This window comes from Rana temporaria, chromosome 4 (assembly GCF_905171775.1).
Source record: "Rana temporaria chromosome 4, aRanTem1.1, whole genome shotgun sequence".
Taxonomy (NCBI): domain Eukaryota; kingdom Metazoa; phylum Chordata; class Amphibia; order Anura; family Ranidae; genus Rana; species Rana temporaria.
The window spans coordinates 120,332,226-120,358,776 of record NC_053492.1 but is presented as its reverse complement, the minus strand read 5'-3'; the positions used below and the strand labels follow the sequence as shown (position 1 = coordinate 120,358,776).

The following is a 26,551-nucleotide window of genomic DNA, read 5'->3' as shown; positions in this document are numbered from 1 at the left end:
ATCTGACCACTTCTCAGTCCCCCTCTCCTGTACATACTGCCCCTAGCTTGCATCACCCCCAGATCACATCATACAGACATCTGCAAGCTGCTTCCTACCCCCCCCCCCCCCAGCTGAGGGACAGCATTCCATGGTCACTTTCCTTCCCTTATCTTCCCAACATCACTTCCTGATTACCCCATAGACACCACAAGAAATCCCTCCCCATTATGCCACCGCCATACCCTCCAACCTCCTCTCCTGTACTAACTGTGCCCATCATACCCTCTGCACTCCTCCTCTCCTGTACATACTGCCCCATCATACCCTCTGCACTCCTCCTCCTCTCCTGTACACACTGCCCCATCATACCCTCTGCACTCCTCCTCTCCTGTACACACTGCCCCATCATACCCTCTGCACTCCTCCTCTCCTGTACACACTGCCCCAGCATACCCTCTGCACTCCTCCTCTCCTGTACATACTGCCCCTTCATACCCTCTGCACTCCTCCTCCTCTCCTGTACACACTGCCCCCATCATACCCTCTGCACTCCTCCTCTCCTGTACACACTGCCCCAGCATACCCTCTGCACTCCTCCTCTCCTGTACATACTGCCCCATCATACCCTCTGCACTCCTCCTCTCCTGTACACACTGCCCCCATCATACCCTCTGCACTCCTCCTCTCCTGTACACACTGCCCCCATCATACCCTCTGCACTCCTCCTCTCCTGTACACACTGCCCCATCATACCCTCTGCACTCCTCCTCTCCTGTACACACTGCCCCAGCATACCCTCTGCACTCCTCCTCCTCTCCTGTACATACTGCCCCTTCATACCCTCTGCACTCCTCCTCCTCTCCTGTACACACTGCCCCCATCATACCCTCTGCACTCCTCCTCTCCTGTACACACTGCCCCAGCATACCCTCTGCACTCCTCCTCTCCTGTACATACTGCCCCATCATACCCTCTGCACTCCTCTCCTGTACACACTGCCCCCATCATACCCTCTGCACTCCTCCTCTCCTGTACACACTGCCCCCATCATACCCTCTGCACTCCTCCTCTCCTGTACACACTGCCCCCATCATACCCTCTGCACTCCTCCTCTCCTGTACACACTGCCCCAGCATACCCTCTGCACTCCTCCTCCTCTCCTGTACATACTGCCCCCATCATACCCTCTGCACTCCTCCTCCTCTCCTGTACACACTGCCCCCATCATACCCTCTGCACTCCTCCTCTCCTGTACACACTGCCCCCATCATACCCTCTGCACTCCTCCTCTCCTGTACACACTGCCCCCATCATACCCTCTGCACTCCTCCTCTCCTGTACACACTGCCCCCATCATACCCTCTGCACTCCTCCTCTCCTGTACATACTGCGGAGTGGGTGGAGCTTCGGGGAAGTGAGTGTGGTAATTAATTAATAGCTGTGCTGCAAAGTGTCCCTGGAATTTTTTTTCAAATGTTGGCAACTATGTGAACGTCATGCAGGTGACCTGTGTAGTTCAGATGAAGAGGCGGTGGTCGCACAGAGCCACCAGCACCGCAAAAGAGGGAGCAGGGTGCAAAAGCGGAGCGTTCGTCCCCTAGACAGTACGCCTGCTACTGCCCAACACAGCCAGGGACCAAGCACACCAAAGCCAGGTCCAAGGAGTTCCCTAGCGTGGCAGTTCTTCACACAATGTGCTGATGACAAGACACGAGTGGTTTGCACGCTGTGCAATCAGAGCCTGAAGCGAGGCATAAACGTTCTCAACCTGAGCACAACCTGCATGACCAGGCATTTAAGTGCAAAGCACAAGCTGCAGTGGAGTAGACACCTCAAAAACCAAGAAAGGTCTCTGGCTCCTCCTGCTTCCTCTTCTGCTTCAGTCTCGGCCTCTTCATCTACCTCTATAGTGACAGTGCCTCCCTGCAAACAGAGGATCTGCAAGCAATACTACCACCTGGGTCACCAAACATCTCCACAATGTCCCATTAAAGCGTTCAGCTCTATCTCCCAAACACTGGAGCGGAAGAGGAAGTACCCCCTACCCACCCGCGATCCCTGGACCTGAATGCCAGCATTTCAAAATTCCTGGCCTTTGAAATGCTGTCATTCTGTCTGGTAGAGACGCAGAGTTTTAAAAGCCTGATGGCATTAGCTGTCCCACAGTACGTCGTGCCCAGCCACCACTACTTTTCCAGGCGAGCCATCCCTTCCCTGCACAACCAAGTGGGGGACAAAATCAGGTGTGCACTGCGCAACGCCATCTGTGACAAGGTCCACCTAACTACGGATACGTGGACCAGTAAGCACAGTCAGGGATGTTATTTCTCCCTAACAGAACACTGGGTAAATGCAGTGGCGGCTGGGCCTGAGGCGGATAGCAGTTTGGCGCATGTCCTTCCACCACCGAGGATTTCAGGGCGCTTCAGTTTGCCTCCTGTTGCTAACTCCTCCTACTCCGCTTCCTCATCCTCTACCGCCTCCTCATCCGGTCAGCGTAACACATTCACCACCAACTTCAGCACAGCCATGGGTAAACGACAGCAGGCAGTTTTAAAACTTTCCTGTTTGGGGGAAAAACCCCACACTGCGCAGAAGTTGTGGAGGGACATGGAACCGACCGATGAGTGGTTGGCGGTAGTGAGCCTCAAGCTGGACCTGGTGGTGTGCGATAATGAGCGAAATCTCTTAGCAGCTCTGGGCCTAGCCGGTTTGACGCACATCCCTTGCCTGGTGCATGTGCTGAATTTGGTGGTGCAGAGGTTACTTAAAACTTACCCCGATATGCCACAACTGCTGCAAAAAGTGCGGGCCGTCTGTGCGAACTTTCGGCGTTCTCACCCTGCTACTGCTCGCCTGTCAGCGCTGCAGCGTAACTTCGGCCTTCCCGCTCACTGCCACATATGTGACGTGCCCACGAGGTGAAACTCCACCTTGCACATGCTGGCCAGACTGTGCGAGCAGCAGCAGGCGATAGTGGAGATTCAGCTGCAGCACGCACGCGTGAGTCACTCTGCGGAACAGAACCACTTCCCCACAATTAACTGGGCCTTCATGCGAGACCTGTGTGTCCACCAACATGGCCAGTGCTGATGACGCCGTTCTCAGCGTTACTATCCCAGTTCTATGCCTCCTTGAAAAAACGCTTTGGGTGATGATGGAAGAGGATGTGGCACAGGAGGAGGAGGAATCGGGATAATTTCCAAGGCTTTAAGGGCAGTCATTCACAAGTGGCTCCGAGGGTGGGTTCCTGCACCAAAAAACGCCAGGTACACAATTGTCCAGCAAGGGCACAGTTCTGGAGGATGACGAGGTGGAGGATGAGGAGATGGAGGAGGAGGAGGAGGAACCATGTTCACAGCAGGGTTGCACCCAGACCAGCTCATGGCCATCACTGGTGCATGGCTGGGGGGATACAGAGGACACAGACGATACACCTCCCACAGAGGACAGCTTTGCCTCTGAGCAGCGTTGCCTCTGGGCAGCCTGGCACACATGAGCGATTACATGCTGCAGTGTCTCCACAACGACCGTCGTGTTGCCCACATTTTAACAGGTGCTGATTACTGGGTGGCCACGCTGCTGGATACCCGTTACAAGGACAATGTACCGTCCTTAATTCCCTCACTGGAGCGTGATCGCAAGATGCGTGAGTACAAGCGCACGCTGGTAGACGCGCTGCTGGTGGAATTCCCACCTGACAGCGGGGGCACAGTGGAAGTACAAGGCGAAGGCAGAGGAGGAGAAAGAGGTCGCCAACGCAGCCGGGGCACTGCCAGCACCTCGGAAGGCAGGGTTAGCATGGCCGAAATGTGGAAAAGCTTTGTCAGCACGCCACAACAACCAGCACCACCAGCTGATATGGAACGTCTTAGCAGGAGGCAGCATTTCACCAACATGGTGGAGCAGTATGTGTGCACACGCCTACACGTACTGAATGACGGGTCTGCCCCCTTAAACTTCTGGGTCTCCAAATTGGGCACATGGCCTGAGCTTGCCCTTTACGCCTTGGAGGTGCTGGCCTGCCCTGCAGCCAGTGTATTATCTGAACGTGTATTTAGCATGGCAGCTGCCTGCCCAGAGCCAATATGGACAAGCTCACATTCATTAAAATGAACCAGGCATGGATCCCACAGGACTTGTTTGTACCATGTGCAGAATAGACACGTATACCGGCCTTACCCAGCCATTCTTGTATTTCTGATCTTTCTCACTCTTTTGGGGTGTACCCTAATTTAAAAAAATAAATGAATTTAAAAACAAAAACCTGAACCTCTTCCCCTCTTGTGAAAACATTGAGAGGGACATAGTGGCCTACTGGCAGAGGCATGCAGATTATCTTGGAACAGACATGGCATGGGATGCTTTTAAGGCCTTCTTGAGAGGAGTTTTTATTGCAGAGGTGAACGCCATAAAACACAACACGACCGAACAGAGGGTACAGATAGCACTGATGGTAAAACGCTTAGAGGCAGAGTATATAGCTAATTCGGGGGAGGGTTCCCGGGAGGCGTGGATAGCGGCACAGGACGCACTGACTAGACTTGACACCTCTAGGGCTGACAGAAAACGTTTTTTTTCGAAGATGGCGTTCTATGAGGAGGGGGAGCAGGCAGGCAAACTCTTAGCTAAAATAGTCCAGTCACAACAGACGTCCCCGTCCATTGGAGCTCTAAGGACAGAAGGAGGTAGATTGGTGAACACCCCTGATATGGTAATGAAGGAGCTGGTCAGGTTTTATTCTAGCCTATACGAATCAAAACAAACGCATACTGGAGAGGAGACTCTGGACTTTCTGCAAGGGATAGAGCTACCGTGTTTAACGGAGTCCCAAGCGGAGTCCCTTGAGACTCCCATCACCATTGAAGAGATGACGGAGGCGACCAACTCTTTCCCCAATACTAAGGCACCGGGTGATGATGGCATTCCGATTGAGGTATACAAACAGTATGGGGGTGTTGTGCTCCCGAAGCTGCTTCGCACGCTGAATGCAGCTAGGGAGTCGCGACGGCTCCCGGAATCCATGCTACAGGCTAGCATAGTCCTCCTGCTTAAACCTGGAAAGGACCCATTAGATCCTGGCTCTTATAGGCCGATTTCGCTCCTTCAAACCGATATAAAAATATTAGCAAAGGTCTTGGCAATGAGGCTAAATAAGGTAATCACGGCAATTATACATACTGATCAATCGGGTTTTATACCGGAAAGATCCACTGCCATTAATCTTAGGAGATTGTTTGTAAATATGCAGTCAACGGCGGACAATGTGGGAGATAGAGCTCTGTTGTCTTTAGATGCCCACAAGGCTTTCGACAGCATTGAATGGCAGTACTTGTGGGCGACTTTGACCAGATTTGGATTTGGGCCCGTGTTCCAGTCGTGGGTGCGGCTCCTGTACGACTCCCCCGTGGCGGTCATTAGGGAGGAGGGCAGAGTGTCTTCTCCCTTCCCGCTCCATAGGGGGACCCGACAGGGGTGCCCGCTCTCACCCTTGCTGTTCGCGGTTGCCATAGAACCGTTAGCGGCTCTGGTGCGTTCCAACCCCACAATTACGGGATTTCAGTGCGGACTGACACACGAAAAAATTATGCTCTATGCGGACGATACCATGCTTCTACTGGGTGATACGTCGGGCTCTCTTCGGGAGGCGATGTCGGTGGTTCAGACGTTCGGGTCCTTTTCGGGGCTATTGATTAACTGGACTAAATCTGCGCTTATGTTCCTGGATTCGTCGAACCCGCAGGACTGTACGCTGATGGAAATTCCGGTGGCGACTAAATTTAAATATCTGGGTGTGTGGGTGACCCCTCAACCGCTTGATTATGTTACTCTTAATCTCACCCCCTTAGTAGGCAGGATCAGAGACAAAATTAAAGTGTGGTCGAAATTGAAAATGTCCCTAGTCGGTAGAGTAAACCTCACAAAAATGGTGTTTATGCCTCAGTTATTGTATATATTGCATAACACTCCCATGGTCGTCCCGCTCAGGATCTTTAGGATTATTAATTCCCTATTCCGTGCATTTCTCTGGCTTAATAAGACCCCCAGGATTAAACTGGAACAACTACAAAAACCGAAGGAGACGGGAGGGCTTGCTCTCCCAAATCCCTGGGTATACTACTTAGCTGCCCAATTACAACACATTGCTCGAGCCATGAGTAAGGGACGGGGTGACCCGGTGGTAGATATAGTAAATCGCACGGCGGGCATGGATAATTTGGTAACGGGACTCGAATCTTTGCAATGCGCTAAATCTAATAAACTATTTCCCACATATGTATTAATGCAGAAGATTTGGAATAAAACCCGCCAATTGCAGAACATAGAGGGCTTTACAGGGCACAGCCCAATCTGGAACAATCGCTATTACGAGGAGTTGATGTCGCTGACATGTGGGGAGCGTTGGAGGAGGTATGGGGTAACTCACTTGGTACATATCTTCTCCGGGGGCCGTCTGCTTTCCTTTGTGGAGCTCCAGGAGAAGTTTGACCTTCCTCAGGCAATGCATTTTTATTATTTACAATTGAGTCATGCCGTTAGGGCCCAGGCTGGGAGCAACCCTTGGATATTATCCCCTGCCCCGATTTTCCACTTTATGACTGGGACAACTAGCTTCAGGGGCTTCATCTCGAGCTCATACGCCATGCTGCTGTCGGCATTTTTGCCGGGCATCCCCTCTAGGGTGGTGACCTCCTGGGAAAGTGATGTGGGTGTTTTCGAGGAGGAGCAGTGGGAGGAGGCATTACTAGCTATACAGGGAGCCTCACTTAACGTAGCACAACGCCTGTCACAATTGTACATTGTTCTCCGGGTACATTATACTCCAGCCAGACTGCACAGGATGGGCCTGGTTGCTGATGACAGCTGTCCTAGATGCGCCAGAGATCATGGAGACCTCATCCATCTGATGTGGAGATGCCCCAAATTACACCTATATTGGGCGGGGGTTCTCAAAACTTTAAACGAGGTATTTATGATTCAAATACCACAGACCCCTAAGGTATGCATCTTGGGTATTATAGAAGATCTCCCACTAGAGGACAACCCGAAGAGGGCCATTGGCAGGGCCCTTTTCCAGGCTCGCAAACTTATCCTCAGACACTGGAAGGATGTAGAACCCCCAAGACTGGGGGAGTGGATAGCTCAGATGGGTTGTACTCTCCGAGCAGAGAAATATATATATCAGCACAGGAAAAGGGGGGGAAGGTTTGAGTTGCTGTGGGCTCCCTGGTTAAATTCCCCAGGGCTGGCCCCACTTGAGTTGGTACTGGACAGGCTGCTCATATAAGAGGATGGAGGTGAGGACTCACAATGGGGCCAATAACACACAGTAGAGAGGGGAGGCGGAGTGGTTCAGGGGATGGAATCCTGACACATACTGGTGCGGGTTACGGGGTGTGAGGTCCTGCCAGAACCCGTATTTTGTGGTACTACAAACTGTGACGATTTTTATAGGAGGAAGAGGTAGCATTCCAGAAGTTTTGTGTGGTTTTTCTGTTACTTTCCTTTTTGTTTTATGAGAATATGTAAGGATGGATGAATACTGACAAAAACAAAACGTATGTAACCATGTATTTTTATTGCCATATTTTTCAATAAACATCCTTTTTTGAGAAAAAAAAAAACCTGTGTTGGCTACCTCCGTCCTCCTCCACTGCCGCTTCCACCTACACCGCCACATCCACCGCCACCTCAACCTCCTACTCCATATGGACCTCGTCCTCCTAGGTCAAGATTTATTTTATTTTATTTTTTTATGTATTTTATGTTATTTTAAGTTATTTCCCTATCCACATTTGTTTGCAGAGTACTTGACATGCTCTTGCCAACATGTTTTTGTCATTTGCAGCCCTCTAGCCCTTTGCATTACTTTTTTAGAGACATTTTAGTACTCAAAAGTTTGGGTCCCCATTTACTTCAATGGGGTTCGGGTTCGGGGTCAAGTTCGGGTCCCGAACCCAGACTTTTTTCTGAAGTTCGGCCGACCCCGAACATCCAGGTGTCCAACTCTAATCAAGAGGGTTGTCCACAAATAATGGGGCATTTTTTCCCAGTATCCATTGCTCACAAGTGTCATTTTCTCACAACCAGATATAATTTTTTTTTGAGACAGAGGGATTTGAGGAGCATTGTGGCACCCAGTAGAGTGAAAGCTAAGACTATAGCTCTTTTTGCAGGCTGGAAATTTACATGCCCATTCCTGGGGCATGTAGTTACATGTGGCATAAGAGAAAGGAGTCCATGGGGGTTGATAGGAAAGACCTTTCCGATTAGACAGTTCACCAATTGTGGGACCCAATATGGTGTGTACCGTTTAATATGCCCATGCGGTCTCCTTATGTGGGCCACACTTCACGCCCTTTGAGGACTGGCTTTGGCTAACACAAGAGGAACATGCTCCATGGGTTTGATAAAAAATAATTGTTTTGTCACTTCAGGGACACACATGATGGCAACCCGAAGGGTCTCAAAGTATTTGCGGTAGAAGCCATCAGTGGAGATTAGAATGAAAGGAGAAGGTTCAAGAAGTTGAGTCAGAGGGAGACATTTTGAAACCTCATCCATCGTTTGGCTCCTAATCCCCGGGAGGCCTGAATGAGGGCCTTGATGTACACACTCTGGTCTAGACCCACTATGATTGTCATTGTGGTCCCCCCTCTAGCTCCCCACAGCCAGCAGGTGGAGATGTCCAGTGAGTGCTGCCACGTAGGCGACTGTTGTATAGGAGTACGTTTGTTTAGGAGCAATGTATTGGCATATCATGTGCACAACACATATGAGTGTACATCAGCCAGTGGGTGAGAAGTGATGCACTTGCAGATTATGTACACACATATGGAGATACCTATTTTTATATTCACACAATTTTCTTATACAGTAAAACCTTGGATTGGAAGAAACGCAGTTAATGAGTGTTTTGCAATACAAGCCGTTTTTTTTTTTTTTTTTTTTTTTTTAAATCCTGACTTTAAATCATTGTTTCACAAGACTAGCAGGATTCAAGTCTCTAGGGTGTGCAGTACCGCATGTGGCCAGAGGTGCGGAGGCGCCAGTGATGCTCGGAGACACTCTGAAACACAGTGTCTCTGAGCATCTGAGTGTGTACAAGTGGTCTCCGAGTGTTTTTTGCACACCCACCACCTCTGGCCACATGCAGTACTGCATACACTAGCAGCTTTCTTCTGTATTTGGCTCCATCCATCTTTCCATCAACACAGACCAGCTTCCCTGTCCCCGCTGAAGAAAAGCATCCCCACAACATGATACTGCCACCACCATGCTTCACAGTGTGTGCTCAGGGTGATGAGCAGTGTTAGTTTTCTGCCACACATCGTTTTGCTTTTAGGCCAAAAAGTAACATTTTAGTCTCATCTGACCTGAGCACCTTCTTCCACATGTTTGCTAGGTCCCCCACAAGGCTTCTTACAAACTGCAAACAGTACTTCTTATGGCTTTCTTTCGACAATGACTTTCTTCTTGCCACTCTTCCATAAAGGCCAAATTTGTGATGTCAAGTCATTCCTTTTGAAATGATTTGGGGTGCAGCCCTTTTGGGCTCCGCCCATGTGTTCAATTGCCTGTGGGAAGGGTCCCATGATCTGTCACCATATTTAAGACCATTATTTGACAAGCTGAGTCAGCTCTGAGGAAGGGGGGGGTGGGTGTCCCCCAAAATACATCAGTTATCTAACCATTTATTCCCAAGACAAACTGCATTGCGTTCCAGCTGGTTGGTGTCACCCTCTTGCAAAAATATTTTGAGAAATTGCAGAGCAGCAGTGTGCAAATAATTGTGAAACCCTCTACTTTCGTCGCCACGCTCGCAGGGAACATAGCCCAGAACATTGATGCATTGAGCGGAAGATCCAGCGAAGGACATAGCGGGAGGACATTGCAGGATCCTGGGGAGTGGGGCTCGGGGTTAACATTTTTGGTAATGAAAATTAATCCCAAGCCACACTTCGGAATATTGCTAGGGAGGTTAACTGACAATTTTGCGGTACACTGTACCCAAATAAAATGTATGTCCTTTTTTTACCCACAAATAGAGCTTTCTTTTGGTGGTGTTTGATCACCTCTGCGGTTTTTATTTTTTCCGCTATAAACAAAAAAAAAAGGCCTACAATTTTGAAAAAAAATATATTTTTTACTTTGTGCTATAAAACATACCCAATAAAAAAAAAATAGAAAATCTAATTTCTTCAAAGATTTAGACAAATACGTATTCTGCTACATATTTTTGGTAAAATAAGCGTATATTGATTGGTTTTCACAAAAAGTTATAGGCCCGGATTCACATAACTTGGCGCATAGTTATGCCGGCGTAGCGTATCGAATATATGCTACACCGACGTAGCACAGAGCGGCGAGCACAGTATTCACAAAGCAATTGGTCCCTAATCTATGCTGGGTTCCCTCGGCGTAACTCGTCGTAAGTGGCAGTGGGCGTCAGCCATGCTAATGAGGCATGACCCCATGTAAATGATGGGCCGAGCGCCATCAAGATACGAATAACGAACGGCGCATGCGCCGTCCCATGGACGCTTCCCAGTGCGCATGCTCAGAATCGCGTCGAAAAAAAATGCCTAAGTTACGTCGAATCACTGCCTACGACTGCCCTATTCACGTACTACGTAAACGACGGCTGTGTTCCCTGGTGCAGAAATTTGCATTGATGCTGCTGACTTACACCTGCTTTATGAGGCTTAACTTTACGCCGGATGTACGACTTGCGTAAACTGCATATATTGATGCGCCGGGCGCAAGTACGTTCAAGAATCGGCGTTTCTCACTCATTTGCATATTCGAATCGTAAAGCAATGGGAGCGCCCTTTGCGGCCAGCGTAAATATGCGCCCACGATACGACGGCATAGAAAACTTACGTCGGTCGGATGAAGCCTATTTTCAGGCGTATCTTGCTTTCAGAGTCAGGCGCATAGATACGACGGCGCATATGTGCACTTACGTCTGCGTAAGTTCTACGTGAATCCGGGCCATACAAATTAGATTTTTATTATTTTTTACCAGTAATGGCAGTGATCAGCGGGTCTGCAACATTGCGGTGGACAGATCGGACACCTAGCTTACATTTTTTGGGAACCAGTGACATTATTGGTGATCAGTGCTAAAAATATGCACTGATATTGTACTAATGACACTGCAGGGATAACCGTGCAGGGATAACAGTGTGGGATTTGGGCTGCCTGGAACACCACACAGATCTGTCTTCCTGCATAGCAGAAAGACAGGATCTCTGTATGATCCCCTGTCAAAACAGAGATTTGCCTTGTTTACTATGGCAGATCCCCGTTCTGTCACTGGGGGGAACGATCGCGGGCGGGCATCAAGTCCGCCGGACCCGCTGATTGGCTCCCCTGCTGGCCAATGAGCGTCACGCGTGCCCACAAAGCCTCGTGCACGAACCGACATACAGCTACGGCGATTCGTGCAGCCAAGCCAACCTGTCGCAGTATACCCACGGCTGCTGGTCGGCAAGCGGTTAATAATGTCAAATATGCACATCAATTTAACATTTATTATTATATATAAGAGGGTTTCATCACTATTTTCACAGTGCAGCTCTGCAGTATTTCCTAAGTTTTGCTTAGAGGGTGATACTATCACTACTATATTGCAATAAATTGGTTAATTTGTACAGGATATTCATATACAGGTTTTACCATTACAAAGCCAACTTTTACAATTTTATAGAGGGAGTGTAGGCTTGCGCTGCATTTTTGGCTTTTATTGCTTTGCGTTGGATGTGGGAAAACATATCAATGCTAGCAGCAACCAGCTGAAAGGATTCTGTGATTATTGCTTATACTAGTAGCCAGTGGCCATGTATACTGGTGGTCAGGGCTTTTTTTTCTCAAAACATAGGTGCAGGATCTCAACCACTCTCCCAACACAATACAAATGACCCCCTTTCCCCCACTAAGGGGGAGAGCACACTGCATCAAATTTTAAATGGTGGGTCTGGTCAAACTGTACTAACAGTGGGAGGGTTTTGAAGGGGCATTGATAAATACCCAGAATGCATTACACACAGGGTGTAGAATTTAGGAGAGTGCAGGGTTCAGGAGTGTGCTATGTATAGAGATAAAGGTTGGGGTGTGCAGAGTTGAGGAGCGTGCTACAAGCACAGTGCATGTTTCAGAAGTCTGCTAGGTACAGAGTGCAGAGATCATGAGTGTGCTATGTAGAGAATGTAGACTTCAGGAGTGCCCTATGTACAGAATGTAGAGTTCAGGAGTGTGCTATGTACCGAAATTTAGAGTTTAGGAGTGTGCTATGTACAGAATGGAGAGTTCAGGAATGCGCAGTGGACAGAATGCAGAATTGAGGAGTAAAAAAAGCTTGTAACGGGGACAATGATTGTATGGAGGAATGGTCATTTTACTTAATTGAAGTCAGAGATTAGTAGACAGTTATAAAATGTCCAATTATAGTACCGTAATTTCTGCTAAGGTCCAAGGGTATTTTTGGTGAATAAAATATTGAAAAGGCAATTTTTCTTGGAATTTTTATTCATGAATATCACCTTTATCCGTAAGCACTGTTTGAATAAAAATCGATTTGCTTGTTCAAACCTTTTGAAAAAGTGTACCGTTTCCATAAGGTGTATCTATTTTTTCATTGTGTATATTTATATTTCTCAACTAGAAAACTAAAAACAAACATCTTTATTGTTTAATGTTTGTAGCGTATCACCAGTGGTGGCCCGTCCATTAGGGGTGCTGCCCCCCATCCATGCGTCCGGCCCCCTAATCTATATGCGGATTCCATTGTTTTTTTTTTTTTTTTTAGAGTGGGTCTCGTATTTCTACTTTTCACTTGTAATGGTTTAAAGGGACAAGAATGTCATTTAATATATCTATAAATGCGGATACAACACCCAAAGAAAATCAAGCATTAAATTATACTGTATACTATTTAGGGTTTTATTCCTGTTTCAAATTTCTCCTATGTAGTGGAAAGGTGATGAAGTGATAAGCTGCAACGTAAGTTAGAGGATATAAAAATACATTGAGGAGTTTCACTTTCCACTCATTTCTCATCTTCTTCCTCTTCCTCTTTCTCTTCAGGTTGCAATTCATCTTTAAGTTGATCACGTGCAAAATCTTCAAATACAAAATCTTCTTCCTGTTCACTGTGAAAGAGAAAACAATGGCTGTTAATGAGATTTAGCAGCAGTGTATAAGAATAGGTAAACCACAATATAATAAAAAAAAAATATTTTAAGGTCTGCTATTGCTTTTAGCCTGCATAAATACTTGAACATCAATAGCCATGCCATAGATTCATTTTAAAGATGTTAGAGTGTGTTTTCTAAATAGGAGGCTGACAAGTTTAGGGTGCTGTTTATGTACCCCCTGAGAGGCAAGAAAGATGGGCACTCATCCCTTATCCAACAGTTTATTTAGATGTTTTAGTCAAACTGCAGTGCTGTTGTGCTATCCCTTTAGCTAACCCACTGTGCTCTGGGAATCCTTTTTCCCTGTATTTATTTTGTATTAGTAAAATGCAAGTACTGTATATGTAAGTAATCTATATGTAAGTAATGAGTAGATTAAATCGAAATGATGAACAAAAAGAACCAGCTATGTAGAGGGAAAAACTGTTCAAGAAAAAAAAAACATTGTTTGTATAAACCCAGAAACTTGCATAAAAAGATCCCATACTGTGCTAACACATGATATGTGCATTATCTCTCCATCTATATCTATATCTCTATTGAGAGATAGATAGAGAGAGATATATCTCTTGTAAAAATATATGGGGGAGGTTCTGTGAAATTTTCCGACATCCCAGTAGGCCAGTTCGGCCCTGACCGGAAGTGACGTATTGTGGATTCGGAACCGGATATTACATAATTTCCGGTTTCAAATCCACGAGTCGTCACTTCCGGTCATTCATTCGAACGAACACTGATGGAGATCTTGATACATTGATGTGATCTAGCCATTCCTAGCCAACTTCTCAAAGCCAGAACGACCCCCAGACTGAAAAGCTAGGAGTCCATTCCATCCGGTGAGTGGGGACACACAAGGGAGTGTAGCGCACCTTGAGTTTTGGAGCACGACTGCACTTTAACCACCTGAGCCCCGGGCCATTGTCAAATGACGGCTTCACGGTGGCTCTGAAAATCCAACAGGAGGTCATATGACGTCCTGGATTCCTCCGGTCACTGGGGGGCACGAGCGCCCGGCGCGTCCCCGAGATGCCAATGCGCGTGCCTGGCAGTCGCGATGTCCGCCAGGTACCCGCGATCGGTAATGACAGAGCAGGGACGTGGAGCTCTGTGTGTAAACACAGAGCTCCACGTCCTGTCAGGGGAGAGAGTAGACCGATCTGTGTCCCTTATACATAGGGACACAGCATCGGTCACCCCCCTCCCCCCACAGTTAGAACACAATACAGGTACACATTTAACCCCTTCCTCACCCCCTAGTGTTAACCCCTTCAATGCCAGTCACATTTATACAGTAATTAGTGCATATTTATAGCACTGATCGCTGTATAAATGTGAATGGCGCCAAAAATGTGTCAAAAGTGTCTGATGTGTCCGCCATAATGTCGCAGTCCCAATAAAAAAATTGCAGATCGCCGCCATTACTAGTAAAAAAAAAAAAATAAAAAAAAAAAAAATTAATAATAATTCTGTCCCATATTTTGTAAGCGAGCGCTTATTGCCAATTTTTTTTTTTTTTTACCAAAAATATGTAGAAGAATACGTATCGACCTAAACTGAGAAAAAAAATGTTTTTAAAAAAAAAATTGGGCTATTTATTATAGCAACAAGTAAAAAATATTGAATTTTTTTCAAAATTGTTGCTTTTTTTGTTTATAGCGCAAAAAATAAAAACCGCAGAGGTGATCAAATACCACCAAAAGAAAGCTCTATTTGTGGGGGGAAAAAAGGGCGTCAATTTTCTTTGGGAGCCACGTCGCATGACCGCGCAATTGTCGGTTAAAGCGACGCAGTGCCGGAAGCTGAAATTTCACCTGGGCAGGAGGGGGGTATATGTGCCCAGTAAGCAAGTGGTTAATAATGGAGCACATCACATATTACAATTTTCTGGACATGAATTGTTTATGAATTATTGCATTTATTGTCTGCAATTTACTTCATTATACTCATTTGCAAGCGCTGTAATTCTTTTCAATTATCATGTGGCCTGGTATGGCTCGCTCATCCCCCCCCCCCCCTCATTTCCTGGCCTGCATGCTCAGGTAAGGGTCCAGTAAATCCATACCAGACTTTTTTACATGATTTTTTTAATGGCAGCCATTCTTTTCTTTACATTTAGATGACTCATCGGTTGTTAACCGCACGCCGACCAGCGCACAACGATATACGTCGGCACAACTGCGCAAATGGGCATACAGGTATGTCCCCTTAAAATCGTGGCTTAGTGGGCACACGCACGCCGCTGGCGGGATGTGCGCCCACCGCATGCTCCATGACTGTGCCCGTGGGACCTGCGGACTCGATGTCCGCCGGTGTCCCACGATCGTGTCACGGAGCTGCAGAACATGTAAACAAGGCATTTCCCTGTTATGCCTAGTGACAGGACAGAGATCTACTGCTCCCTATCTTCGGGAGCAGTGATCTCTGTCGTGTCACTTGTGACCCATCCCTCCTACAGTTAGAATCACTCCCTAGGACACACTTAACCCCTTCATCACCCCCTAATGTTTAACCCCTTCCCTGCCAGTATCCTTTACACCGTAATGAGTGCATTTAGCACTGATCGCTGTATAAATGAAAATGGTCCCAAAATAGTGTCAAAAGTGTCTGATAGGTCCGCCATAATGTCGCAGTCATGATAATAAAAATTGCAGATCGCCGCCATTACTAATAAAAAAAAAAATTAAAAAAATGCCATAAATCTATCCCCTATTTTGTAGATGCTATAACTTTTGCGCAAACCAACCAATGTACGCTTATTGCAATTTTTTTACCAAAAATATGTAGAAGAATACATATCGGCCTAAACTGAGGAAAACATTTTGTTTTTTATATATTTTGGGGGATATTTATTATAGCAAAATTATTGTTTTTTTAAAAAAAATTTCGCTCTTTTTTGTTTATAGAGCAAAAAATAAAAACTGCATAGATGATCAAATACCACCAAAAGAAAGCTCTATTTGTTGGGAAAAAAAGAACGTCAATTTTGTTTGGGTAAAACGTCACACGACCGTGCAATTGTCAGTTAAAGTGATGCAGTGCTGTATCGCAAAAAGTGCTCTGGTTAGGAATGGGGTAAATTCTTCCGGGGCTGAAGTGGTTAAGGGTGAAGTGGCCACCCGCTCCTTAACAACTAGCTATTTACTGGTTGTTAATGACGACAGCTAGCACTGGAATTAAATTACCACAAGCATTCACTACTAAATTACCGTATCATTTCATAAAATCGCATGTGCAATATTTTATTAGTGTTTTCTTTATTTGTGAATGCCCCAAAAAAAAAAAAATGCTGAGCGGTATTTTACCACATTTGTTAAAGTGGTAGATACCGCTTTGTGAATGGAGACCATTGACTCGTATAGTACATATCAACAAAAGCAAGCAATGAAGTAAATGTCAGTGTGTCTTACCTTTCTTTAGCTGTCATTGTGTTGAATAGCCACAAAAAAAGAGACAAACATAATGAGATTAAAACGCAGCAACATGTAAGGATAGCATACAGATTTATTATATACAGTCATGTGAAAAAAATAGGATTTTTGTACTCACCGTAAAATCCTTTTCTCTGAATTCATGGACGGACACAGCAGCAATCTTGACAGTAGGGTATTAGCCTTCTATTAGGAGAGGACAAGGCAGAAAACATGTTAAAGTGTTAAACACACATCAAAACTGAACAGTACCACCCAGGGGGCAGTCCCTCTAGGTACAACCCCTCTCCCTGCATGCAGCAGCTCAGTTCGTCAAAAAGCAGTACAAACATAGAAAAGGAGGGGTGGGTGCTGTGTCCGTCCATGAACTCAGAGAAAAGGATTTTACGGCGAGTACAAAAATCCTATTTTCTCTTCCGTTCATGGACGGACACAGCAGCAATCTTGACAGTAGGGACATCCCCAAGCAGTGTCAAATATGAGGGGTGGGAACAGTAAAACAACTTCACCCCAAACAACCAGAGCTCCTCAACGGAGGAGTTTCAAAATTTAAACAGCTGCCTGCAAAACCTTGCGGCCAAAGCAAACATCCGAAGATGCACTCACATCAACCTTGTAAAATTTTGTGAAGGTGTGAACGGACGACCAGGTCGCCGCCTTACACACCTGAGAAACAGACACTTGATGTCAGAAAACACAAGAGACACCCATTGCCCTGGTCAACTGCGCCGTGACAGGAAAGGGAGGAGCCCGCCCTTTCAGGGCATAGGCCTGAATCATGCTGGAAGAAGTCTGCTATTGGACGAAACGGCGTAGGGAAGAGCGGCATGCTGACGTCACTATTGTATACTTTCACGACCATCCGGAAGGACGGGCGGATTAAGAGAGCCGGCCGGCTTTAATTGCTACACGCTATTTTTATCCTACATAACTGTGAGTGCAACCGTTACCTTAATAAATTGCTTTTATATTACGGTACTACTCTATGTTGGCATCCTTTCTTTTCCTTCTGGGCCAATACTTGCGGGGTGACTTGCTCGAGACCCAATTGTGAACATTTAAGGTGGAGACTATATACTGGATCATCTAGGAAGCAGTAGGGCTGATGAGCCACATGCGTATTTGATCTCTTAAATTCGGGATCCAATTCAGTCGGTAAGCAGATAGAGAATAAGAGGTGGAGGCTTCCTTCTATCCTGCTAAGACACGTTTTTCCTGGGATGTTCTGGGCACTCATGCTTTGATTCATCTTGGAATTGCATGGAAATCAAGCACTATATGAACTCTTGAATACCACTTGTATCACCTTATAAGTGGTTTGCACAGGTGTTTTTTATGTGTGCACATGTTATTTTTCTAAGTATATTATCACTTACATTCTTTGTATTTTGATCAGCACATTTTTTTCTATTTGTGTTTGATACACGGACTTATTATGTGTGTGTGTGTATATGTTTATTCATATTAATTTAATCACTCATTTTCATAATCAGTTCACGCAGCGCAGCTTACCATTTTTTCTATGTTATTTGTGTTTTATCTGACATTTTTTGCTGCAGCAGCTTTTCTTCTACTTGTCGATTTCATTATTGTATTGAATTAATTATTATTATTTATCACTTAATAATTCTAAATTCACAGACCTGCGCAGTACATTTCCATATTATTCTGAATCATGACCTGTCTGATCCACCTAGAGATGTTGGCCGACGAGACCACCAGACCCTTCTTAGGACCAACCACCGAAACAAACAGTGAGTCTGACCTCCGAAACGGAGCAGTAGCAGACAGGTACACTCACAGAGCTCGGACAACGTCCAGGGAATGCAACACAGCCTCTTTGGGATGCGACAGATGAGGACACAAAGAGGGGAGTACAATGTCCTCATTGAGGCGAAAAGCCGAAACGATCTTAGGAAGAAATGAAGGCTGCAGACGCAGCACCACCTTATGCTTGTGGAGGATCAAATAGGGAGCCTTGTATGACAAGGCCGCCAGCTCAGAAACACGTCTGACGGACGTAATAGCCACCAAAAAGACCACCTTCTGAGAGAGAGTCAGCAAGGGAATCTCTCTAATGTTCTCAAACTGTGGTTTCTGAGGTACCAGAGGTCCAGATTCAAGTCCCACGGAGGTAGTGGAGGACACACCGGAGGGGCCACATGTCGAACCCCCTGCACAAACGTACTCACCAGGAAGTGAGCCACCAAGGGTCGTTGAAAGCCGACAGCCAAGGCTATAATCTGCCCCTTAATTGTACTTAAGGCAAGTTTTTGGTCCACCCCATGCTGTAGAAACAGCAGGATCCTGGAAACCGAATATGCCCACAGACACCACTTCATCTCCTCACACATAGAGATGTAGGCCTTCCACGTGCGATGGTGAATCTTCCGAGAGGACAACTTCCGTGCCCTCAACATGGTAGATATCACCAAATCAGACAGGTCATGGTCCTTTTAGTACCTGGCTTTCAACAGCCAATGCCGTTAAAGCCAGCGACTGTAAAGCAGGATGAAGTATGGGACCTTGCGACTGAAGCTCCTCTCGCATCAGCAGATGCCCACTGTCATAATTCAGAGGCGATCAGAACTGTGTGGACTGCACAAGTGAACCAGACGTATATAGGTGAAGAAAGTAATAATTTATTAATTAAATGTGAATAATATGTAACACAACCACCTCCAATAATACACAGTGCACAACAAACCAATATTAGACAAGACCCCAAAATAACAATAATCAGACGAATAAATATAGCCAAAAGGGAATACCGGAATCGTAGTCTAGCTAAGCCAGGGTCACAACGGGAGGTCAGCAAATGGGGGACAAGGAGCAATGGACAGGGAGAGGGTGGAAGGGATCAGATAGCAGGGCAGGGATCCAGGACTGACAGGAACAGGTACAAATAGGTTTGGGATCAGGATCAGAGTCAGGTTCAGGTTCAGATAACAGGTTCAGGATCAAGGTTCAAATCAGGGCACAAGACCTGAAGCCAAGGCAAAGTATGTTGAACTTGCAGGGTCTTTATACCATTACCTGCTATCAGGTTCAGGTGGTTCCTAATTGCAGAAGGAGATATCTGGTCCATCCTGCCAGGATCCACCCGCTGGTGGACGCCAGTACTGCGGCCCAAATATCAGATGGTATCACTAGCGAGTGGAACCTTTCCTGACACCCACGAACCTCTGCTACCAGACGCACCACGTCGGATTAAGATCATTGGAATTCCCTTCGACCTCCACTCTGCGAAGCAGATGGGGAAGAAGCTTTAGAGGGGGAAAGGCAAAAATTAGCAGATACTGACCCCACGGTGCCACCAACGCATCTGTCGCGTCTGCCCATGGGTCTTTTGACCTGGCCACAAATCTCGATACCTTGCGATTGAGTCGCGAGGCCAGGAGGTCCACGTCTGGTGTGCCTCATCTCTGGCACAAGACTTGAAACACCGCCAGGGTGCAGTGACTATTCCCCTTGGTCCAGCGTCTGGTGACTTATGTAGTCCGCTTGCCAGATTTCTACGCCCAGAATGTATACGGCCGATAGAGCCGGCACGCTCCGTTCCGCCCGCCTCATTGATGGGATGTGAGCGACCTCCGATGCTGCAGCCAACCTTCTTGTTCCTCCCTGATGGTTGACATACGCAAGTTGTCTGACTGGATCCTGAATGGGTGCCCTAGTAGTCCAGCGACCCTGGGCCGACTGAACCCCCAGACTCCCCCCCCCCCCAACCGGTAAGGCTGGCATCCGTCGTGACCACCGTTCAGTGAAAGGGAAGGAACGACTTCCCGGCCCGAAGAGTCGGGGAAGTCGGCCACCAAACCAGGGAGGCCCTGACCCGGTGGCTCACCTGGATTTGACAATCCAGTGACGATGGGCATTTGTCCCAACTTGACAGAATTTCCCTCTGCAACACTCGAGTGTGGAATTAAGCATAAGGTATCGCCTCGATGGAGGCTACCATGAGACCCAGGACTCGCATGCAAAAGCGGAGCGACGACCATCTCTGGGATGTCAGCAGCTGCACCGCAGCCTGCAGAGTCTGCAATTTTTCCACAGGGAGAAAGACTCTCGCCTCTGAGGAATCTAGAACCAACCCCAGGTATTCTAGGCGTTGAGTCGGTACCAACACCGACTTCTGAGTGTTCAGGACCCAACCAAAGTCTCAGAGGGTCTGACAGGGTATAGACACGCCCTCCTCTAGTTCTGAGCTTGAAGTGGCTCTCAGAAGAAGATCGTCCAGGTAACCCACTATAGCGATTCCACGCTATCTCAGCAAGGCCAGAATCGGGGCAAGCACCTTGGTGAACACCCTCGGCGCTGATGACAGGTTAAAGGGAAGAGCCACAAATTGATAGCGGTCTTCCCCGACCGCAAAACGCAGAAATCTCTGATGTTCAGAACATATGGGGACATGTAGGTATGCGTCCTTGATGTCCAAGGACGCTAGAAAATCCCCCGGATGGAGAGCAGCGACCACAGAGCGAACTGATTCCATCCTGAAACTTTTGTACTTTTACAAAGCAATTGAGGGCCTTGAGATCCAGGATTGGGCAGACCCCGTCCTTCTTCGGGACTACAAACCGGTTTGAGTAAAAACCCTGTAATGATACAGGTACGATCACCCTGCGCACCAGCAGATCCTGAACTGCCCCAAACAGGGTTTCCTGACGAATCAGAGGAAGCTGGAGGTTGTAGGGAAAAATCTGTTTGGTGAGCAAACTCTATCTTGTACCCTGAGGAAATTAACTTGCAAACCCAGCGGTCGGAAAGTAGAGCCGCCCACCAAGAAGCGAAATTGTGAAGATGGCCCCCCACCCGAGTATCGGGCGGGGGCAGACCTTAATGCGGATGCAGTGCAGATTTGTCCGCAGGGTTGTTGGGCTTGTGAAACCAGGGACGTGTCTGTCCTTCAGCAGGTGTCTTATCGACCTGGGAGCGTTTACCTGCAGCACCGGGCGGATGAAAAAAAAGATTATGCATGGAGAAGGAGGGCCCCTGCCTACGGCGTGGCTCCTTACCCTTTCTGGATTGCGGGAGCAGAGTGCTCTTACCTCCCGTGGCATCTTTTATAGTGTCATCCAGAGAGGCACCAAAAGTCTCTCACGCTCACGCACTTCTTAGAAGATTGGTCTGCGGACCAACACTTTAGCCAGATGAGGCGGCGCAACACCACGGCATATACCGAGGCTCTGGACAGCAAGGGAATCGTATCCTAGGCTGACTCGCAAACAAACAAATTTAAGGCCCTGCACCAACTGGTCGGCCTGTTCCACACAGTCTGGGGGAGCCTGATGCTCTTTTAACCCTTGGTGCAACATTTTTGCCCATTCAGTAAGTGTCTGTGACATCAGGGCCTCGGCCACAGCAGGACGTACTGCTGTCCCCACCACGGTGAACAGGGAGTGGGCCACAGCCTCAGCCCTCCTGTCCGTGGGGTCATTGAAAGCAGGAGCCCCTTCCACTTGAATCGTGGTCACCTTGTTTAGTCTGGACACCAGGGGGGGTCCACTACCAGGGGAGAAGACCATTTTTTCAGGAAATTCTCCTCAAAGGGGTAACGGATCGCTAAGCATTTCGGGGGTCGAAAATACCTTTTGCAGCATATCCCACTCCTTGTATAAAAGCTTATCCAGATAAGGAACACAAGGAAACACCTTTAGCAGTGCCGGTCGGCTTACGGAACCTGAAAGGAACAGACATCCGTCGCCTCTGCCGTATCCTCCATCTTAAGAGTATCCCGCACCGCGGTTATACGTGGTCCTACAAGCGCCCTCTCATGCGCTGACCCAGACCTGGAGTCATCCTCACTGTCCGAACGGTCTAGGTCCACATCCTCTGACACGTCAGAACCAGGGCTGGGAGCCGCAGCTGGGCCCGATTCTGTGTCAGAGTTGTCCCTGTAAGATGACATATTTTACCCCTCTGTTGCCCACGCGCCGCTTCTACCCTGGCAACAAAGGCCTCCAGGATCGCCGACATAGCGTCCACAGAACCAGCAGGTGCAGGGGCACCAGTTGCCAACTCAGATATGACTGGGAAAGAGGCGTCCGGTCTCCCGCCTGAGGTGCTCCCAGTACAGCCGCCCGTGCCACTCTGTCTCTCTGCAGCGTGTCCAGGCTGTTTGCGCCATACACACCAACACTAGAGGCAGAAATCTCTCACAAAATGGCCACGGAGCAGCTGCCCTGTAAGATAAGGCGCACGGCAAAACATAGAGGCCAAAACAGCGCCGGGTACTGACAAATTGTCCGCCGGCCGCATGAAAGGAAAAAAAATAGCACACACAGCATGGCAGCGAACACCCGGGGCCCCCACACGGAGGACCTCCCCCCGCACATGGCAGCCAGACAGCACCCCCAGGCAAGCGGACCCCACAGCACAGCCCCCTGCTAGCAGATGGAGCCCCCCTAGGCGAACCCCCGGTCAGACGCTGCCAGCCTAGCTTCCAGAGCATAGGGAGGAGGGAAGGAAGAGAGAGAGGAAAGGAAGGGTGGAAATCCCTTAATCGACCTCCCCGTGAATACCCAGCCATGCCATCCTGCCGAAGCAGGGGCTGCTACTTACCCGTCCTGCGTGGACTCGCTGGGAGCATCCCTGACAGAAGCATCGCCCGCGTGGTTACGGTGTGGCTGTCGGTCCTGGCACATATAGCCCGGTCATATGTTTTCCCCCGCAGCATGTAGCTCACCGGCCACTCCTGGAGCAACGGGCATGTTGTGGCTGACCCAGCGCGTAGCTAAAGGCCTGCACACGCTCAATGGCCGAAACTGGGGGACTACAAGGATCTGATGTCCAGCCTGTCACCCAGTCGGCAGTTGATAGTAGATCTCCGGAACAAAAAGGTAGAAAAAAAAGCAGGAAAACCTCCAAGACCAATGGGCCAGGTCCTTCTCCAATGCTAGGCAGAAAAAAACTGAGCTGCTGAATGCAGGGAGAGGGGTTGTACCTGGGCGATACTGTGCAGTTTTGATGTGTGTTTAACACTTTAACATGTTTTCTGCCTAGTCCTCTCCTAATAGAAGGCTAATAGCCTACTGTCAAGATTGTGTCCGTCCATAAACGGAAGAGAAATAAGTGTATCCCCATGCAAATTTGTCACATGAAAAAAAATACCCCCCCCCCCCACACACACACACACATTTACTGCCAGATAACCAATGAATCAAATATAAAGATGTTTGGTAACAGTAAAGCCAGCCATAGACAGTCTGAACCTTGGCCAGTTCAGCAGGGACCGGCCAAGATTCGAACCACGTATGGGTAGGCTAATTGTACCCAAGTTGGTCAATCAACATGTCAGATTTTCCATGCGATTATTGCCAGTGGCTATAGCCGCTATCAATAATCACTGTGTGTTCTTCCTGCAGGGATGGCTCCCCATGCACCCCTTCCCCCCAGAAGCACACAATAGCTCCATGGGAAACATTCCCCCATTAACACTGGCTGTACTGATGGGGAAGTTGTGCGATTTTTCCTTCCTGCAATCTGTGATTGCAGGAAAGAAAATCACACCATATATGGCCAGCTTAACAATAAATATGCTGTTACCGCTTTTGATGAGAAGAAACTTATAACAACTGTGGAGCATAGGGGTGGAAATATTATGTATAATATATGGTTTGGGGTTGCTTTGCTGCTTTAGGGCTTTTTTGCAGTCATTAAGTCAACTATACATTCTGAATCATATTGTTATGATTAAGTGCCTTTGGGTGTGAAATGCATTAACAACTCATCTCTCCTTGTGATGCTGTGGACCTTTTAACTGCAACAATAAAGAAATGGGTGTTTTATCTGTATTAGTGTGCATTTATCTATCCTTTATTCTCTGATATCCTGCGATTGCATTTAGAACCAGCACCTGATTTGTTTTAGGTACACCAACCTGGAGTGGTATGTGGTGTTTATAGTTTTACAACCATCATATGCTTATATTGCTCTTAGACCCCTTTCACACTGAGGAGTTTTTCAGGCGGTACAGCGCTAAAAATTGCACTGCCATACCGCCTGAAAACTCCTGCACTGCAAACTCAATGTGAAAGCCCGACGCGCTGGCGGGAGAGAAAAAAATCTCCTGCCAGCAGCATCTTTGGAGTGGTGAGAGGAGCGGCGTGTATACAGCTCCTTCACCGGTCCTTCCCATTTAAAACAATGGGAAACCGTGGCAATACCGCCCGCAATGCGCTTCTGCAGAGGCGCATTGCGGGCGGTATTAACCCTTTATCGGCTACCGCACCGCTAGCGGCCAAATCCCGCCCCAGTGTGAAAGGGGCCTTAGTAATACTGCTTTTTTGTCAGAGTTGACCTGGAATAATTTCTTACCTCCACTGTCTGGCTTTGGATGCATGAGGATGAAAGGGAGTTCTGTCGAGACCTCACTATAATAAACAAATAACAGTAAATTCCCAGCATGACACATAAATAAATAATCTAAATGTTTAGTTCAGTATTCTTCTGTCAGATGGGGATGTAGGTTTGAGTGGCACTGCATAATTTTGTGTCTGCTCCAGTATACCATTATATTTACATCTTTTTACTATACCAACATTGATAAAAAATAAAAAAAATTGTATAGGGTCACTGTAGCATTGTTGAAGGTTCATTTTCTCAACATTATACCTATTATGATTGGTTATAGAGTAACAACATGGCAGTCTGTGTGACAGCCATTCTTACAAGACCTGGGCACATGCAATGTGGCACTACTAGTGCAGTGTCCCATTAGGCCGTGATGTAGCAAGAATGAATGCGCACCGCAAACCAGGAAGTCAGTGAGAATAATGATTCAGGAGTGCTGGAGGTGAATAAAACGGCTCGATTTCAACAGGTATCAAACTAGTTATAATGCAAAACATTACTTTTTACTTTATCAGCTACTGTCAGACTTTAATTTAAGAGGAAAATATTTTTGTCTTTACAACCCCTTTAAGCATGCTGTCTGTAGGCCTGTGCATTAAAGTGGTTCTAAAAACAGAACATATTTTTACCTTAATGCATTCTCAGCATTATGGTAAGAGTCCTTCTGTGTGTGGCTCCCACCCCTTATACTCACCTGACCTTGATCTCGATCCAGAAATGTGCACATGAGGAGAGATTGTCTTGGCTCTCTCCATCCTCATTGGCTCAGACACAGCAGTTATGCCGCGTACACACGATATTTGTTTGGCATGTAAAAAAAGACTTTTTAAAAATGTCATTCAAAAAACGATGGTGTGTGGGCTTCACATAATTTTTCGGGTTCTAAAAAACGACAAAAAAAAAAAAAAAATTTGAACATGCTGCATTTTTTAATAACGTTTTTAAACAATGTCGTTTTTCGGGTTGTAAAAAATGATCGTGTGTGGGCTTATATGACGTGAAAAACCTGTGCATGCTCAGAAGCAAGTTAAGAGACGGGAGCGCTCGTTCTGGTAAAACTAGCGTTCGTAATGGAGTAAGCACATTCATCACGCTGTAACAGACAGAAAAGCGCAAATCGTCTTTTACTAACTGGAAATCAGCCAAAAGGGTGGTGCCATCCGCATGGAACTTCCCCTTTATAGTGTCGTCGTACGTGTTGTACGTCTGTTCTCTTTGCTAGAGCATTTGTTTTTAATGATCGTGTGTGGGCAACGTCGTATTAAAAATGAAGTTGGAAAAAACGTTGTTTTTTTTTAGATGCTGAAAAATGTTGTTTTTTACAAGCCGAAAAATGATCGTGTGTACGCAGCATAAGAATCATTGGCATCATATAGGGAAAGACAATCACTGACCTCACACGTCCAGCCCCGCCCCCCTACAGTTAGAAACACATATGAGGTCACACTTCACCCCCTTAGCGCCCCCTAGTGGTTAACTCCTAAACTGCAATTGTAATTTTAACAGTAATCCGTGCATTTTTATATCACTTTTCGCTGTGAAAATGACAATGGTCCCAAAAATGTGTCAAAATTGTCCGATGTGTCC

At 47.1% G+C, this 26,551-nt stretch overlaps 1 protein-coding gene across 2 annotated transcripts in view; it reads right to left on the bottom strand.

The window, feature by feature from the left end:
- Positions 1-12,495: 12,495 nt before the first annotated feature.
- Positions 12,496-26,551, bottom strand: part of SAG (S-antigen visual arrestin) — a 61,411-nt gene continuing 47,355 nt past the window's right edge. For both annotated transcript variants that reach the window (XM_040348963.1, XM_040348964.1), the window contains exons 14-16: positions 24,929-24,984; positions 16,589-16,598; positions 12,496-13,136 (exon numbers count right to left, since the gene is read on the bottom strand). In XM_040348963.1, coding sequence (XP_040204897.1) covers positions 13,034-13,136; positions 16,589-16,598; positions 24,929-24,984 — 169 coding nt within the window. In that variant the 3' untranslated portion in view covers positions 12,496-13,033. The remainder of the gene's footprint in view (positions 13,137-16,588; positions 16,599-24,928; positions 24,985-26,551) is intronic.